The following is a 14,325-nucleotide window of genomic DNA, read 5'->3' as shown; positions in this document are numbered from 1 at the left end:
AGACAGATAGATAGATAGATAGATAGATAGATAGATAGATAGATAGATAGATAGATAGATAGATAGATAGATAGATAGATAGATAGATAGATAGATAGATAGATAGATAGATAGATAGATAGATAGATAGATAGATAGATAGATAGATAGATAGACATTTAGATTAACAGACAGACAGATAGATAGATAGATAGATAGATAGATAGATAGATAGATAGATAGATAGATAGATAGATAGATAGACAGACAGACAGATCGGCGCATGCGCAGTCTCCATGAACGCGCCCCTCGAGTCGGCCGGATCCCAAAAGCGATAAAAAAGAGCTCTGATTTTACACTCTACATAGTGCACTTAGTAAGAGAGGACGGTCTTATTTATGACTGCGCATGCGCCAACCGGCCACATCATCAACCCGGAAGCAGGAACTCCATTCACTTCAGATTTGGTTTGACAACACCCGAGTGAGTGAGTATAACAACAGAAATGATTAATTTTTTTTAATTTGTAAAATTAGGTATTATAAATGAAGATGTTTGTATATAAAAAGGATTATAAATATGTTACTAAATTAACGTGTTTTTTTGGATTTACACTGCATGGCCAAAAGTTTATGGACACCTGACTGTGATTGTTTTGTGTTTTGTGAACATCCCATTCCACAATTGCTGTTATAATAAGAGCCACTCTTCTGGGAAGATGTTTCACCAGACCAGGTCCAATTCATCCCAGAGGTGTTCAATAAGAATTCAAAGATCTTCTATTCCTACCCATATTTTTCATGGAGCTGGAATTGTGCACAGGAGGTTTTTGTCCAGGTTTTTAGTTTAATAAATGGGAAAAATTTCCAAGACATTCTATACTATTGTGTGCCTTTCAGTGGGAACAGTAAAGAACCACAAATTACGTATGGGGAAAGTTGTGTGCCTGAATACTTTTGGCCCGATAGTGTGTAGTTGTCTAAATGAGGCAGGTCGGCAGGAATACCAGCTGGTTTTTGGTTCTACTCTTTAGGACCATCCTGTATTTAGTCTCCATTCGCTGTAGTATTACAATTTCCCTAAGCACTCAGATTCCCAAATTGTGTTCCACCATTCTCCTGGACACCACATGACCTCCATACAGAACTTGTGCACAGATCTATGACCTCCTCAACCCTACTGGACACCTTTGGAATGAACCGGAAGACCCTCGCAGACCCTTTTCGATCTAGATAATGCTTTTGTATTTAAATATCTACTTTCTGTCTTCGGTCTGATGGTGGGGTGTCCATATATTTTTGGTTCTACCCTATATTCTGCTTTATGAAAATAGATAAAGTGTATTTAATTTCTGTGTTTTAGCCATGGCCCAGTTCGAGGACGTTTCCCAGAAATCCGCGCTCCACCCGAAACCGAAGGGGCTGACGTTTCAGTACGGAACGGCCGGGTTCCGGACCTCCGCCGATCGTCTGGACCACGTGATGTTCCGCATGGGCCTGCTAGCCACGCTGAGGTCCAAGCAAACCAAGTCCACCATCGGCGTCATGGTCACGGCGTCTCACAATCCAGAGGTGGGTGGTGCGTCAACGGTGTGGCCTAAAGTATTGGGACACCCGACTATTCAAATAGCAGATAAATGTTTAGGACGTCTTTGAATGGCACTGAATTCGACGACACTGTGCCAGCTCCTTGAAGATATGGGGTTGGAGTGGAAGATCTTGAGTGGAGGTTCTGTCAAAGAGCTGAGGTGTCCACAAACTTTTGTAATTTTTCAAAATCGTTTTCTTTCATTTTGTGCGATCTCAGGAGGACAACGGGGTGAAGCTGATCGACCCGATGGGGGAGATGGTGACTCCGGCTTGGGAAGGCTACGCCACTCAGCTGGCCAACGCGGACCAGGATGATTTGTGCGCTGTACTGAAGGGCATCGTCGAGAGCGAAGGCGTCGACATGGCTCAGGCAGCGAGTGTCTTAATCGGCCGAGACACCAGGTATCCTTTAGAGCTGTATTATTATTATTTTTATTATTATAAGCAAATGAAGTGTAGACGTGTACAAACTGACTGGTTGTACATTTTTCTGCTAAGGCCAAGCAGTGAGAACTTGTCCCGGGCCGTGCTGGATGGCGTTTCCTGTTTAGAAGGCCATAGTCACGGTGCGCTCACAGATACTGCTCATTAAGAGAACTAGGTTTTAATTGTATTATATTCAAATTTGAATCGCTCCGTGTTGGTCTCTGTGTGTGTGTGTGTGTGTGTGTGTGTGTGTGTGTGTGTGTGTGTGTTTAATAAAGACTTTGGCCTGGTGACCACACCTCAGCTGCATTATATGGTCCTGTGTCGCAACACCGGCGGTTGCTACGGAGACGCTACGACCCAAGGATATTACGAGAAACTCTCCAAGGCGTTCGCGGAGCTCACGAAGAACGTAAGATGAGAATCAGTTTTCCGATCGGTTACAAGGAGCGAATACGCTTTCTGCGCAAAAGTATTGGGACACCCGAGCTTAAGCATGGGATGTGCTTAGTTTCTTGAGCATCCCATTCCACAAGGTGTGGAGCTCCATAAGATCTTCCACTCCAACCCATGTCCTAAAACCTCATATACAATCGTGTGCCTTCAAGTTTCTGGTAAAATTATTATTTTTATTTTTTTTTTTATTTATTTATTTTTTTTTAGAGGAACACATGTAGCTGGAAAAGTCTGGTGTCCCAATACTTTTGGGTTAAACTTTTTCTTCACGCTTTAATTTAATCAAGTCGATCCGGATCGTGTCTCCCCCCAGGCCACGAAGCGCACCCTCGACCAGAAGAGGCTGCTGGTGGACGGGGCTAACGGGATCGGGGCCTTGAAGATGAGAGAAATGGAGGCGTTCCTGAAGCCCGAGCTGCAGGTGGAGATCTTTAATGACGGCAGCAGCGGGAGACTCAACTATGAGTGCGGCGCCGATTACGTGAAAGTGCAGCAGAAAGCTCCGCGAGGTACGCGCAATCCCGGCCGGCCTTTTCCAGCCGTATGTGTTTCTTTCTACAAACTTTATCACAGCGAAATACCTTCTTCACGTATCTTTGTGTTAGGAAGGTGGGGTCAGCCATGATACAGCACGGAGGGTCAATAGACCCTCGCTCGACGATACCCGGATGTGAACCTTCCGATAATTTACATTTGGCATGATCTCATTTGTACATCTAAGCAGCTATGGGGTTATGGGTCTTTCTAAAGGGAGGTAGCTTAGTGTGGCTGGGATTGGAACATCTTCCCAGAAGAGCGTAGGTTATTATATCAGCGAGAAAAGCAGATGCAAATCTTACGACCAGGTGTCCACAAACTTTTGGTCCTACCGTGTAATTTCTAGTTCTATTTATTTTCTGTGTATCGGTTTTAACGATGTATTTTAATGCATAGTGACGTGTATATAAAACAAACAAACAAACACCTGCATTAAAAATAAATAAATGAAAGGATGAACAGATTCTTCTCTCGTTCTTTGTTTAACTCTCCAGGTATGCAGATGAGTCCGGGTCAGCGTTGCTGCTCCTTCGACGGCGACGCGGACCGAATCGTTTACTACTACAGCGACTCCGACGCACGCTTCCATCTTTTGGACGGCGATAAAATAGCTACCCTGATTAGCACCTACCTCAAGGAGCTTTTGACGGAGGTACGAACGCATGCGGTCTCACGTTCTGTACGAATCCTCCGGTTGGGATTCGTTCTGACACAATAATGACAATAAATAAATATTGATGTATTTTTAAAAAATATATAAAAATCATGAGCTCGACCCATACAGCGGCCAAAATACAAAAGTATTCGGACACCCGCTCATATGAGTTCTCCGATAAATCGGTTGTATGGGACGTCCTCAGGAAGACGCAGCTCTGCCTCTGCCATGTTAAACTGTATTCTATGCGTCTCTCAGGACGCGCCTCGGCCTCCGTAGTGTTGCAATCTCGATTTCAATAATTTGATGAATTGGGACACACCCCCAGGCCTCCTGATGTCACCTGCATCAGTACCTGACCAGTTCATGATGCTTCACCTTAATTTCACACACGTGTTTCCGTAGGCGGGGCTGAACCTGCAGGTCGCCGTGGTTCAAACGGCGTACGCCAACGGAAGCTCTACACGATACCTCGAAGACGTCATGAAGGTGGTTTTGAAGACCTCTTCCTCTCACGCATTATTAGGAGATACGTCCCGCTCGCTGACGTATGACGGGTGTTTTCTCCTCTACGCGATTAGGTTACCGTCTGCTGTACAAAGACGGGAGTGAAACATTTGCATCACGAGGCTCAGAAATTCGACGTCGGCGTTTACTTCGAAGCCAACGGCCACGGGACGGTAAATATAACGCGCACAACATCCCGGCCGTTTGAGGGCAAATTAAAGTAGAATCTGATTAGTTTTTGCTTTCTGCTACGGTGAAGGTTCTTTTCAGTAAAAAAGCAGAGGAGCAGATCCGGGAGCTGGCCGAAGAGTCGAACGCGAGCGATGAGAAGAAGCGTGCGGGAAAGCTTCTGAAGAGCACCGTGAACCTCATCAATCAGGTCCGTGAACACCAGCACCAGCTGTTTTATCACTTCAAGTTGTTGTAACTAGTATAAATGGACATGGATTGTTTTTGTGCCAAAATTGAGACTAATATCTCCGCTGTATGTGGTGTTCCTGCTGAAGGCTACAGGTGACGCCATTTCTGATATGCTCCTAATCGAAGCCATGCTGGCCGTCAGAGGGATGAGTGTTCAGGATTGGGCTTCCATTTATACCGACCTGCCCAACCGCCAGCTCAAAGTCAAGGTCGTTTGTTTGAGCCTCTTTGTAGAGCTTTTCTTCTCCAATCTTAAGTTTTTAAAATGCCTTTTTATTTATTTATTTATTTGTTTCCTTTTTTTTTTCAAATACTTTCCCATTTTTAAATATTCATTTGCATACAGTCGAAAAAGCATACTTTAAATGGCATCTAATGACGTGCAATTACTTAATGTGTCTTAAGTATAAATTGTACGCCAAATCTGTTGCAAAAGTATGACAAAAAAATGAGCACTTAAGCACAGCACCTTGTGTAAAGAGACCTTAATGATTTTTTTTCTCTTCATTGTTTTATTTGATTTTATTACGTTCAGGTAGCAGACAGGCGGGTGATCGAGACGACGGATGCAGAGCGACGTGCCGTAACGCCGGCCGGGTTACAAGACTCCATAGACGCTCTGGTCAAGAAATACAGACAAGCCCGGGCTTTTGTGAGACCCTCCGGCACCGAGGACGTGGTCCGGGTGTATGCTGAAGCCAACACCCAGGTATACATATATACACACACACACACACACACACACACACACACACACACATACACATACACACACTATCCTATCTCTCACGATCAGTCTTTTTGCTTAGTATCAGATCAGTTATATGTATGTGTATGTGTATGTGTATGTGTATGTGTATGTGTGTGTGTGTGTGTGTGTGTGTGTATGTGTGTCATGCAGGAGAGCGTAGACGCCCTGGCACATCAAGTCAGTCTGGCTGTATATCGGCTCGCCGGAGGAGTCGGAGACGAACCGAAGCCTTTGAATTGACACAGAGTGTGAACTCGTTGATCATTTGATTCGATTTGATTTGATTCGATTCAATTCGATTCACTGCTGCACTTCCTGATTGCACGTACTGTATGGTTTAATATAAACTGTGAACATATTTTTGGTATTAAAAAAAATCATAAAAGAACAAAAACTACAATAAAAAAAAAAACTAATCTTGTAAAATTTTCTGCTTGATCTCTGATTACTCAAGTCCAAACGTTTGTGGACACCCGACCGTAAGGTCAGGGTGTGTGTGCTTTTCAAATTCCACACAAAGTTGCTTTAATAATAAGTTTCCAATCTTCTGGTAAGATGTTCCACTAGATTTTGTCGAATCAATTTCATCCCCAATGAGGTTTATAGCTCTATAGGAGACCTGCTGGAGATCTTCCGCTCCAACTGATTGCTTCATGGAGCTGCTTTGCAGGTTGCACATTGTTATGCTGGAACAGGTTTGGGTCTCCTAATGATGTGAAAATCATCCAAAAACATCAAGTTTGTGGGAACACTTTGGAAAAGAGAGACAATACTTTTGACCTTATCACGTCTAATTGGTCATGTGTATAAAATAAAAGCAGGCGGACAATAAAGAAAAGATGCTTTGCAGTCATGTTTATTTCACGCGTGTGATTGAACCAGAGATGACACCAGAGGGTTAAAAGCTAGAAGACGTGCGTTAGCGGTTTAATCGAAGCGCACGAGCTGCGTCGGACGACACAAGATCGGATTTCGGAGCTTCACATCTGTAATACAGGTCCGTTCGTGTTTTCTGATAAACAATTCCAAAATAGTAATAATGGCTAGAAATGATTGGCTATTAAACGGCTGTCATGTGAGCGGATTTCTGAGCTCGACGTCGTCTGCGGCTACTCGTCTGCCTCGTCGGCGGCTCCGGAGATGGTGATGGTGCGCTCTTGCGTGTCTCTCTGAATGACGTCATCGTCTGTCTTAACTGTTCTGAACAAAGTTGGAAGAGCGTCAAGAAGGATTCAGGAGATGAATACGGGGTTCAAGGTGGTGTATGAATGGATACTTGTACCTGATGAGGACGGTCTTCCTCTCAGTCATTTCCACAGCCTGCTCGTGAGAGAAATCCTCGCTGGTGGTGGCCTGGCTGGAGGACGACGCTCCGGCTCTTCCGACTCCTTCAGCCAAGGCTCCACTCACCCTCACTCCTGCGGTGCTGAGACTCCCGGAGAGGCTGAGGCTCATCAAAGACATGCCTTGGACCATCGTGGATAAGCGGGTGTCCTCCCCCTCGATCAATTTCCTGAAAAAGAAAAACGCTTTAATATTATTTATAGGTGCAATTGGGAAAGTTTTGCATTTCAGACTTCCACAAATATCTAGAACATATATCTCAAAGGTATAGCTCAGTAGTCAAGATGTTGTACTTCCGATCAGAAGGTTGCGAGAAATCCTAGCACCACTAAGCTGCCATTGCTGGACCCTTCAGCAGCCATCAACTGTATAGTTTTATGAATGAGATCATTGATTCACTCAGACCTCATTCAGGAGGTCTGAGGTGCACTCAGCATTCCAAATCATCCCCTAGATGTCCAGTAGGCTTTACTGATCTATAGCAGGCCACTCAAGATCTTCGAAAGACATCTACACCTACACAGCTTCCAGAAGAACTATAGATGGTACAAGTCAGGTGCTCATTAAAATGTACCTGTACGTGGTGATCTCAATCTCGAGAGCCATCTTCACGTTGAGGAGGTCCTGATATTCCTTCAGCAGCAGAGTGATCTTCTCTTTAACTGACTTCATTTCCTGCTTCAGGGTCTCGATGCGGGTCTGCAAAACACATCGCGATGAGCCTCTATCAACGTGATTGAGCCTGTGCATCAGAAGATTGGCTTACCTGTAACTCCTCTTCCTCCTTCCTGTATTTCTCTTGGTTGTCCCGAATCTGAGCCAACAGCGTCTCGTACCTGGTGTTAAGAGCATCCAGTTCTCGCTGCTTATTTTGAATCTATCAAGACACACACGTTTATATACAGTACATACATACACACATATATACATGACGTCCACGTGAGATAGAAACGAGCAAAAGTAGTACTGCACTAACATCCTTCTTGTAGTTTATGACTTCTTCCCTGATTCCGCGGACCGATTCCACGTGTCGCGTCGACGCCGTGTTTAAGTCCTGGAATTTCGTCTTATACCAGGCATCCATATCCTAAAAAAAAGACATAATAAGACAGAAGACATAATAAGTCGGCGCCATGTTTTATTAAGCAACGCAGGAACTACAGCCGTCGTTCGGATTCTACCTGCAGGTTCCGTGCTGCGATGCTGTCGTACTGAGTCTGGATCTGTTTGAGGGCGGACGCGAGGTCAGGCAGAGCGAAGGCCATGTCCACTTTAGCCACGGTTTCGTAAATCTGAGCCATGAGTTCTTCGATTTCCTGAGCAAGTTTCAAACAAGGTTTTATGTCACGTGAATGGAAATGCAGCCGAAAAAAAAAAAAAAAAAAAGAAGTCACGTTTTATACTGAGAAATAAATGAGAAGAGAGTGAGAGTACAGTGAGATTCCTGTAGAGTCGAACATAATGCAGTGAAGTGAGAGTAAAGTGAGAATAGAGTAGAGTTTAAGTAGAGTTAGTGTCCTGTAGAGTTCTGTAGTGTAGAACATAATGCATTTAAGTGAGAGTAGAATGAAAGTAGAATGAGAGTTTTGTAAAGTTAAACATATTGCAAATGAGAATAGGGTGAGAGAATAGTGAGATTAAAGTGAGAATCCTGTATAGTAGAACATAACGCAATAGAGTGAAAATGAAATGAGAATAAAGTGAATATAGAGTGAGTAGAGTGAGAGTAGGGTGAGAATAGGGTGAGAGCAGAGTGAGAGTCCTGTATAGTAGAACATAACGCAATAGAGTGAGAATGAAATGAGAATAGAGTAAATATAGAGTGAGAATAGGGTGAGAGCAGAGTGAGAGTCCTGTATAGTAGAACATATCGCAATAGAGTGAGAATGAAATAAGAAAAGAGTGAATATAGAGTGAGAGTAGGGTGAGAATAGGGTGAGAATAGGGTGAGAGCATAGTGAGAGTCCTGTATAGTAAAACATATCGCAATAGAGTGAGAATGAAATGAGAATAAGGTGAATATAGAGTGAGAGTAGGGTGAGAAAAGGGTGAGAATAGGAGAGAGCATAGTGAGAGTCCTGTAGAGTAGAACATAACGCAATAGAGTGAGAGCAAAATGAGAGTAATGTAGAGTAGAGTGAGAGAATAGTGAGAAAACAGCAGGAAATTAAGACAGCCTCACCTGTTTGTGAATCCTCTGAAGAAACTCCATCTCTACCTCCAGGTTCTCCAGCTGTTTTTCCAGAGCAATGCGAGCGGCCGTAGCAGCATCAACATCCTGTCAAACCAAACAGCAAAACATTTTCATTCAGCATCATGTGAAGGGTTTTGTCATTTAATTGACACCAGGCTGTTATCGATGTAAACAAGGTCATGGTTAAGCTCATAAGAGGCTAAGAAAAATGTTCAACTGTAAGTCTATGAGTCATTTTCATGTCGTACTGTGAAGCCTGTAATGAAACTCCTGGTCTATGTCTCTCAGAAATGAGATATTGGAGTGAACTCACAGGCTTGAATGCTTGAATGTCGTGTTCGGCCTTTTTCCTGGTTTCCAGCGCCTCCTCATACTTGGTCTTGATCATCTCCAGCTGCGCAACCATGGCGTCTTTGGCAGCTAAAGCAATGTCCTTCAGGGAAGAGTTCTGTGTTATTGTGACAACTGTTTAAATAAACAACTTGATTTATTTTGTCTCATTTGCTTACCCTCTGGACCCTCATCTGATCGGAGACCCTCCTGAGTTCCCTCAGCTGCTCCTCATACATCATGCGCAAGCCAGATGGCTTCACGTAGCGGCCCTTCAGCGCTTCGATCTCGGTCTCGAGCAGCTTGTTCTGCTGCTCCAGCGAGCGCACCTACACATACATTGCTCAACTTAATTACAGGTGTACAGCAGAGTGCACCAGGGAACGGCGAGTAAACACAGACGACACAGACGTACCTTCTCGATGTAGACAGCCAGGCGGTCGTTGAGGGTGATCATCTCCTTTCTCTCGCTTGTGCGCGTGTTTAGGTAGTCTTGGTTGGCAGCAGAAGCAGCTTCCAGGTCCAGGGCTCCTCCGAGACCCATACCAACACACAGAGCGCTCATGCTCACGCTGCTGTAAGAGTTATAGCAAAAGAAAATAAGCAACATACAGTGAATGGTAGACCGACAGGTGAGAGTAGAGCAGAGTAGAATAATGTAGAGTGAAACTAATGTGAAGTAAAAGTAGTAGAGATTATACAATATTATAGAGTATAATGCAAAGTGAGAGCCATGGAGAGTAGAGTGAAGAATAATGTAGAGTAATACATAATACCGTAGAGTCGAGAGAGAGTAATACAACTACTAGAGTGAAGTAAAAGTATAGCATTGTACAATAGAGAGAGAATAATATAGAGTAGAGTAGAGTAGAGTAGAGTAGAGTAGAGTAGAGTAGATTACAGTAAGATAAATGTAGAGTAGAGAACAATGAACAGTACAGTAAAGTACAGTACAGTAAGAGTAATGTAGATTGGAGTAGAGTGAGAGTAATGTAGAGTAATTTAGGGTAGAGTACAGTGAGAATAATGTAGAGTAGAGTAGAGTACATTAAGAGTAATGTAGAGTAGAGTAGAATAGAATAGAGTAGAATACAATATGAGAAGAGTACAGCAAAGTAGAGTAAAGTAAAATATAGTAAAACAGGGTGAGAGTAGAGTAGATTAGTATCGTAGAGAACAGTAGAATAGAATACAGTCAGAGTAATGTATAGTAGAATGAGAGTAGAGTAGAGTAGAGTAGAGTAGAGTACAGCAGAGTAGAGTAATAGTTTACAGTAGGATACAGTGAGAGAAGAGTAGAGTATAGTATCGTAGAGAACAGTAGAATAGAATACAGTGAGAGAAATGTAGAATAGAATAAAGTAGAGTATAGCAGAGTAGAGTAATAGTGTACATTAGAATACAGTGAGAGTAATGTAGAGTAGAATAGAGTAGAATACAATTTGAGAAGAGTACAGCAGAGTAGAGTAGAGTAGAATATAGTAAAACACAGTGAGAGTAGAGTAGATTAGAATATAGTATCGTAGAGAACAGTTGAATAGAATAGAGTACAGCAGAGTAATAGTGTAGAGTAGAATACAGTGAGAGTACACTAGACTAGAGTAGAGTAGAGTAGAGTAGAGTAATAGTGTCGAGTAGAATAGAGTAGAGTAGAATAGAGTAGAGTACAGCAGAGTAGAGTAATGGTGTAGAGTAGAATAGAGTAGAGTAATAGTGTAGAGTAGAATAAAGTAGAGTAGAATAGAGTAGAGTACAGCAGAGTAGAGTAATAGTGTAAAGTACAATAGAGTAGAGTAGAGTAGAATAGAGTAGAGTACAGCAGAGTAGAGTAGAGTAGAGTACAGCAGAGTAGAGTAGAGTAGAGTAGAATAGAGTAGAGTACAGCAGAGTAGAGTAATAGTGTAGAGTACAATAGAGTAGAATAGAGTAGAGTACAGCAGAGTAGAGTAATAGTGTAGAGTACAATAAAGTAGAGTAGAATAGAGTAGAGTACAGCAGAGTAGAGTAGAGTAGAGTACAGCAGAGTAGAGTAGAATAGAGTAGAGTAGAATAGAGTAGAGTACAGCAGAGTAGAGTAATAGTGTAGAGTACAATAGAGTAGAATAGAGTAGAGTACAGCAGAGTAGAGTAATAGTGTAGAGTACAATAAAGTAGAGTAGAATAGAGTAGAGTACAGCAGAGTAGAGTAGAATAAAGTAGAGTAGAATAGAGTAGAGTACAACAGAGTAGAGTAGAATAAAGTAGAGTAGAATAGAGTAGAGTACAGCAGAGTAGAGTAGAGTAGAGTACAGCAGAGTAGAGTAATAGTGTAAAGTACAATAAAGTAGAGTAGAATAGAGTAGAGTACAGCAGAGTAGAGTAGAATAGAGTAGAGTAGAATAGAGTAGAGTACAGCAGAGTAGAGTAATAGTGTAGTGTACAATAGAGTAGAGTAGAATAGAGTAGAGTACAGCAGAATAGAGTAGAATAGAGTAGAGTACAGCAGAATAGAGTAGAATAGAGTAGAGTAGAGTAGAGTAATAGTGTAGAGTACAGCAGAATAGAGTAGAATAGAGTAGAGTACAGCAGAATAGAGTAGAATAGAGTAGAGTAGAGTAGAGTAATAGTGTAGAGTAGAATACAGTGAGAGTAGAGTAGAGTAGAGTAAAAGTACAGCAAAATAGAGTAATAGTGTACAGTAGAGTAGAGTAGAGTAGAGTAGAGTAGAGTAGAGATCGATGAACGTTCTTTGGGATATTCTAAACCTGTTTGATTATCAGATTAGAAGTTTTGAGGAGATGTCAGGTTCCTGTGGGTTTCCTAAACCATGAGACGTGTTAATAAGATAAAAAGGGCCGTGGTGTTACCCGGTGAGACGAGCGCTGCGGGAGCCGGAGCGGGTCCTGCGGGTGCTGCGGGTGTAGCTGGCGGACCGGTGACGGGTTTCGCGTCTGCGTGGACTCGGACTGGACACCCGGATGTGGCAGGTGGATGAGGAGGAGGCAAGAGCTCCTTCAAAGTGCCTTCTGTACGAGGAGATGCGTTCCGGGCTGCGACTCATGTTGAGGCTGGAGTTTCCTTTCACTCTGCTGCGCTGGAGAGAACGAACTGGAATTGGTTTGTGTCGATCCTCAGTCACGGTGCCTCTTTATATCCACCCTCCCGAGTCGCCCTGAGGAATGTCGAGTCTCAGTTTAACACGAAGGCGAATCACTCAGCCATCTGGCGCTCCTCTGTGAAGAAGATTTTCCCTGCTCCAAATAGACGGAATAACTGGCATCAGTATGAGAATTGTGCTGTTCATAAAACGTTCCCTCAGAGCAAAAAGTATGTGCACCCCTCATCATCACACCTATATGTGTTCTTCATAATCTAGTAATAAATAATGACACACCTTCCACCTGCTGTGTTTACTATTATCATAACCTTCAATCTTCTGGAAAGAGCTTTCCACTAGACTTTGGGGATGTGACTGTGGGTATTAGTGATCATTCATTCCTAGACCTTCAGTGGTGTCCCACCTGAACCAATCCACCTCTTACAATTTTTTTTTACTGTTGCTTTGGAGTGTTTCTCAGACCAGAAATTAAATTCTCAAAACGACTTGTTCATCCTCCACATCATGTCGTCATGTCGTTCGCGTCATAAAAGCAATTTCTCGCCTACTGGTTCTCACCTGAATAGTCTTAACCCCCAAAACATCTCGATATCATTACAACCAGATGTAAGACAGTTTTTCTCAGTTGCTTTGGAGCTTTTTCTCAAATCAGAAATGAAATTCTCAAAACTCCTTGTTCAACCTCCACGTCATTTAGTCACTTGTACATCAGAAGAACATTTCTTTGTTGCTTTGATCAAATTGCAAACAGTTGGCAGAATCTGTCATCTAAAATTTCTATTAAACTTTTGTTGTGTAAACGTGTTGAATTGATTAAATGTGCAGTTGAATCTTGAATGTCACTGATGAAGGCGAGTGAACGGCATCAGATCAACCGATGATCAACCAGTTCTTTAAAACAGGTCAAAGGTGAATCTCGTGAACCTTCAATTGGCAACAGAGTAAAACACAGAATTACAATTTCTAAAAATGTACGAACAACAACCCAGAAATGAACAAACACTAATACAGTGCAGTAAAAGTGCGAATCCTTTCGGGTCTCTTGCAATCAATATAAATCAAATAGGCAATCAAATAAATAAATTTGTGTTAAAATTCTGGATGCCAGACAGAAGAAATTCAAGCATTTTCAGTCGCTGATAGTTTATATCAAGAAATTCTGAAAGTGTGCGCCATCACACTGACGACATGCCTAAACATTTTGATGATGTTGTTTTTGAATAATGACAAAGGGGCATTGACACAAATACTTACTTTTTTAGAGATAAACTGAGGATTTGAGAAAAGTTCAGGTTTTTGCCAGGATTTGAAATCCAATGTTTTGTGCTGTTTGTACACACTGTTTTGAAGAATGCACTGGTTTGCAAATATCAGGGATGATTCCGATCTAACGTACGGCATCAGATCAACTCGTGAAGCCTCGGTTGGTGAACGTATACAGACAAAGCAAAACACAGAATTATAATTTCTGAAAAACGAACAAACAGGCAAACGAACGAACACTAGTACAGTAGAGAAAAAGTGTGAATCCTGTTTGGTCTCTTGCAAACAATATACAGTACAGTAATGTGTACATTTGTGTTGTTGAAATTCATATATGCCTTCAGCCTTGTGTTTAAAGGCTTTGGCATTGAGAAGCTGGTGCTGGATCTGTGATGATCACAAATGTTGAGCTCAGTAGCTCCTAGTTTTATAAACATGAAGACTGTATAAGACTGTAGAAAGAACATTACTTATAATCACATACTCCAGTAATCATGTTAGTTCTCACTCTTCAGTGTTCTGTATTGTTGAAAGATTTATGATCAAACTCTTGATGTCACCCAAATGAGGATGGGTTCCCCTTTTGAGTCCGGTTCCTCTCAAGGTTTCTTCCTCATGACATCTAAGGGGTTTTTTCTTTGCCACAGTCACCACGGCTGTTTATCAGGGATAAATGCACACCATTCACCTTGACTGTTAATTTCTGTAAAGCTGCTTTGAGACAATGTCCGTTGTGAAAAGCGCAATAGAAATAAACTTGACTTGACTTTCATTTTC

General features: G+C 42.3%; 2 protein-coding genes across 4 annotated transcripts; one reads left to right on the top strand and one right to left on the bottom strand.

The window, feature by feature from the left end:
* Positions 1 to 268: 268 nt before the first annotated feature.
* On the top strand, positions 269 to 5,746 carry pgm3 (phosphoglucomutase 3). Of its 2 annotated transcripts, none has more exons than XM_083528477.1 (13): positions 269 to 462; positions 1,342 to 1,550; positions 1,786 to 1,970; positions 2,067 to 2,134; positions 2,273 to 2,406; positions 2,764 to 2,959; positions 3,482 to 3,639; positions 4,048 to 4,131; positions 4,224 to 4,322; positions 4,409 to 4,528; positions 4,656 to 4,778; positions 5,105 to 5,278; positions 5,471 to 5,746. In XM_083528477.1, exons 2-13 carry the CDS (start codon positions 1,344 to 1,346, stop codon positions 5,558 to 5,560), a joined length of 1,638 nt encoding a protein of 545 aa, XP_083384603.1. In that variant the 5' UTR covers positions 269 to 462; positions 1,342 to 1,343; the 3' UTR covers positions 5,561 to 5,746. The 2 variants fall into 2 exon arrangements, with proteins under 2 accessions (XP_083384603.1, XP_083384602.1); XM_083528476.1 differs by having other exon boundaries at positions 269 to 466.
* Positions 5,747 to 6,160: 414 nt separating this feature from the next.
* Positions 6,161 to 12,515, bottom strand: ngs (notochord granular surface). 2 transcript variants are annotated; one of them, XM_083528562.1, is made up of 11 exons: positions 12,035 to 12,515; positions 9,604 to 9,763; positions 9,368 to 9,517; positions 9,172 to 9,291; positions 8,847 to 8,942; positions 7,846 to 7,980; positions 7,641 to 7,751; positions 7,431 to 7,541; positions 7,239 to 7,363; positions 6,603 to 6,833; positions 6,161 to 6,520 (listed from the first exon to the last, which is right to left on the bottom strand). In XM_083528562.1, exons 1-11 carry the CDS (start codon positions 12,226 to 12,228, stop codon positions 6,430 to 6,432), a joined length of 1,524 nt encoding a protein of 507 aa, XP_083384688.1. In that variant the 5' UTR covers positions 12,229 to 12,515; the 3' UTR covers positions 6,161 to 6,429. The 2 variants fall into 2 exon arrangements, with proteins under 2 accessions (XP_083384688.1, XP_083384689.1); XM_083528563.1 differs by having other exon boundaries at positions 6,161 to 6,515.
* Positions 12,516 to 14,325: the final 1,810 nt, after the last annotated feature.

Source organism: Silurus aristotelis (assembly GCF_946808225.1).
Source record: "Silurus aristotelis genome assembly, chromosome: 24".
NCBI classification, from domain to species: Eukaryota; Metazoa; Chordata; class Actinopteri; order Siluriformes; family Siluridae; genus Silurus; species Silurus aristotelis.
This window is presented reverse-complemented; position numbering and strand designations above follow the sequence as displayed.

Coding starts and splice junctions, on each gene's coding strand:
- pgm3 (XM_083528476.1), top strand. CDS start 388: ATGCGCCAACCGGCCACATCATCAACCCGGAAGCAGGAACTCCATTCA. Junction 467..1,341: donor GTTTGACAACACCCGAGTGA/GTGAGTATAACA, acceptor TCTGTGTTTTAG/CCATGGCCCAGTTCGAGGAC. Junction 1,551..1,785: donor CGGCGTCTCACAATCCAGAG/GTGGGTGGTGCG, acceptor GTGCGATCTCAG/GAGGACAACGGGGTGAAGCT.
- ngs (XM_083528562.1), bottom strand. CDS start 12,228: ATGAGTCGCAGCCCGGAACGCATCTCCTCGTACAGAAGGCACTTTGAA. Junction 7,981..8,846: donor TTCAGAGGATTCACAAACAG/GTGAGGCTGTCT, acceptor AAACTTGCTCAG/GAAATCGAAGAACTCATGGC. Junction 6,521..6,602: donor AGGAAGACCGTCCTCATCAG/GTACAAGTATCC, acceptor AACTTTGTTCAG/AACAGTTAAGACAGACGATG.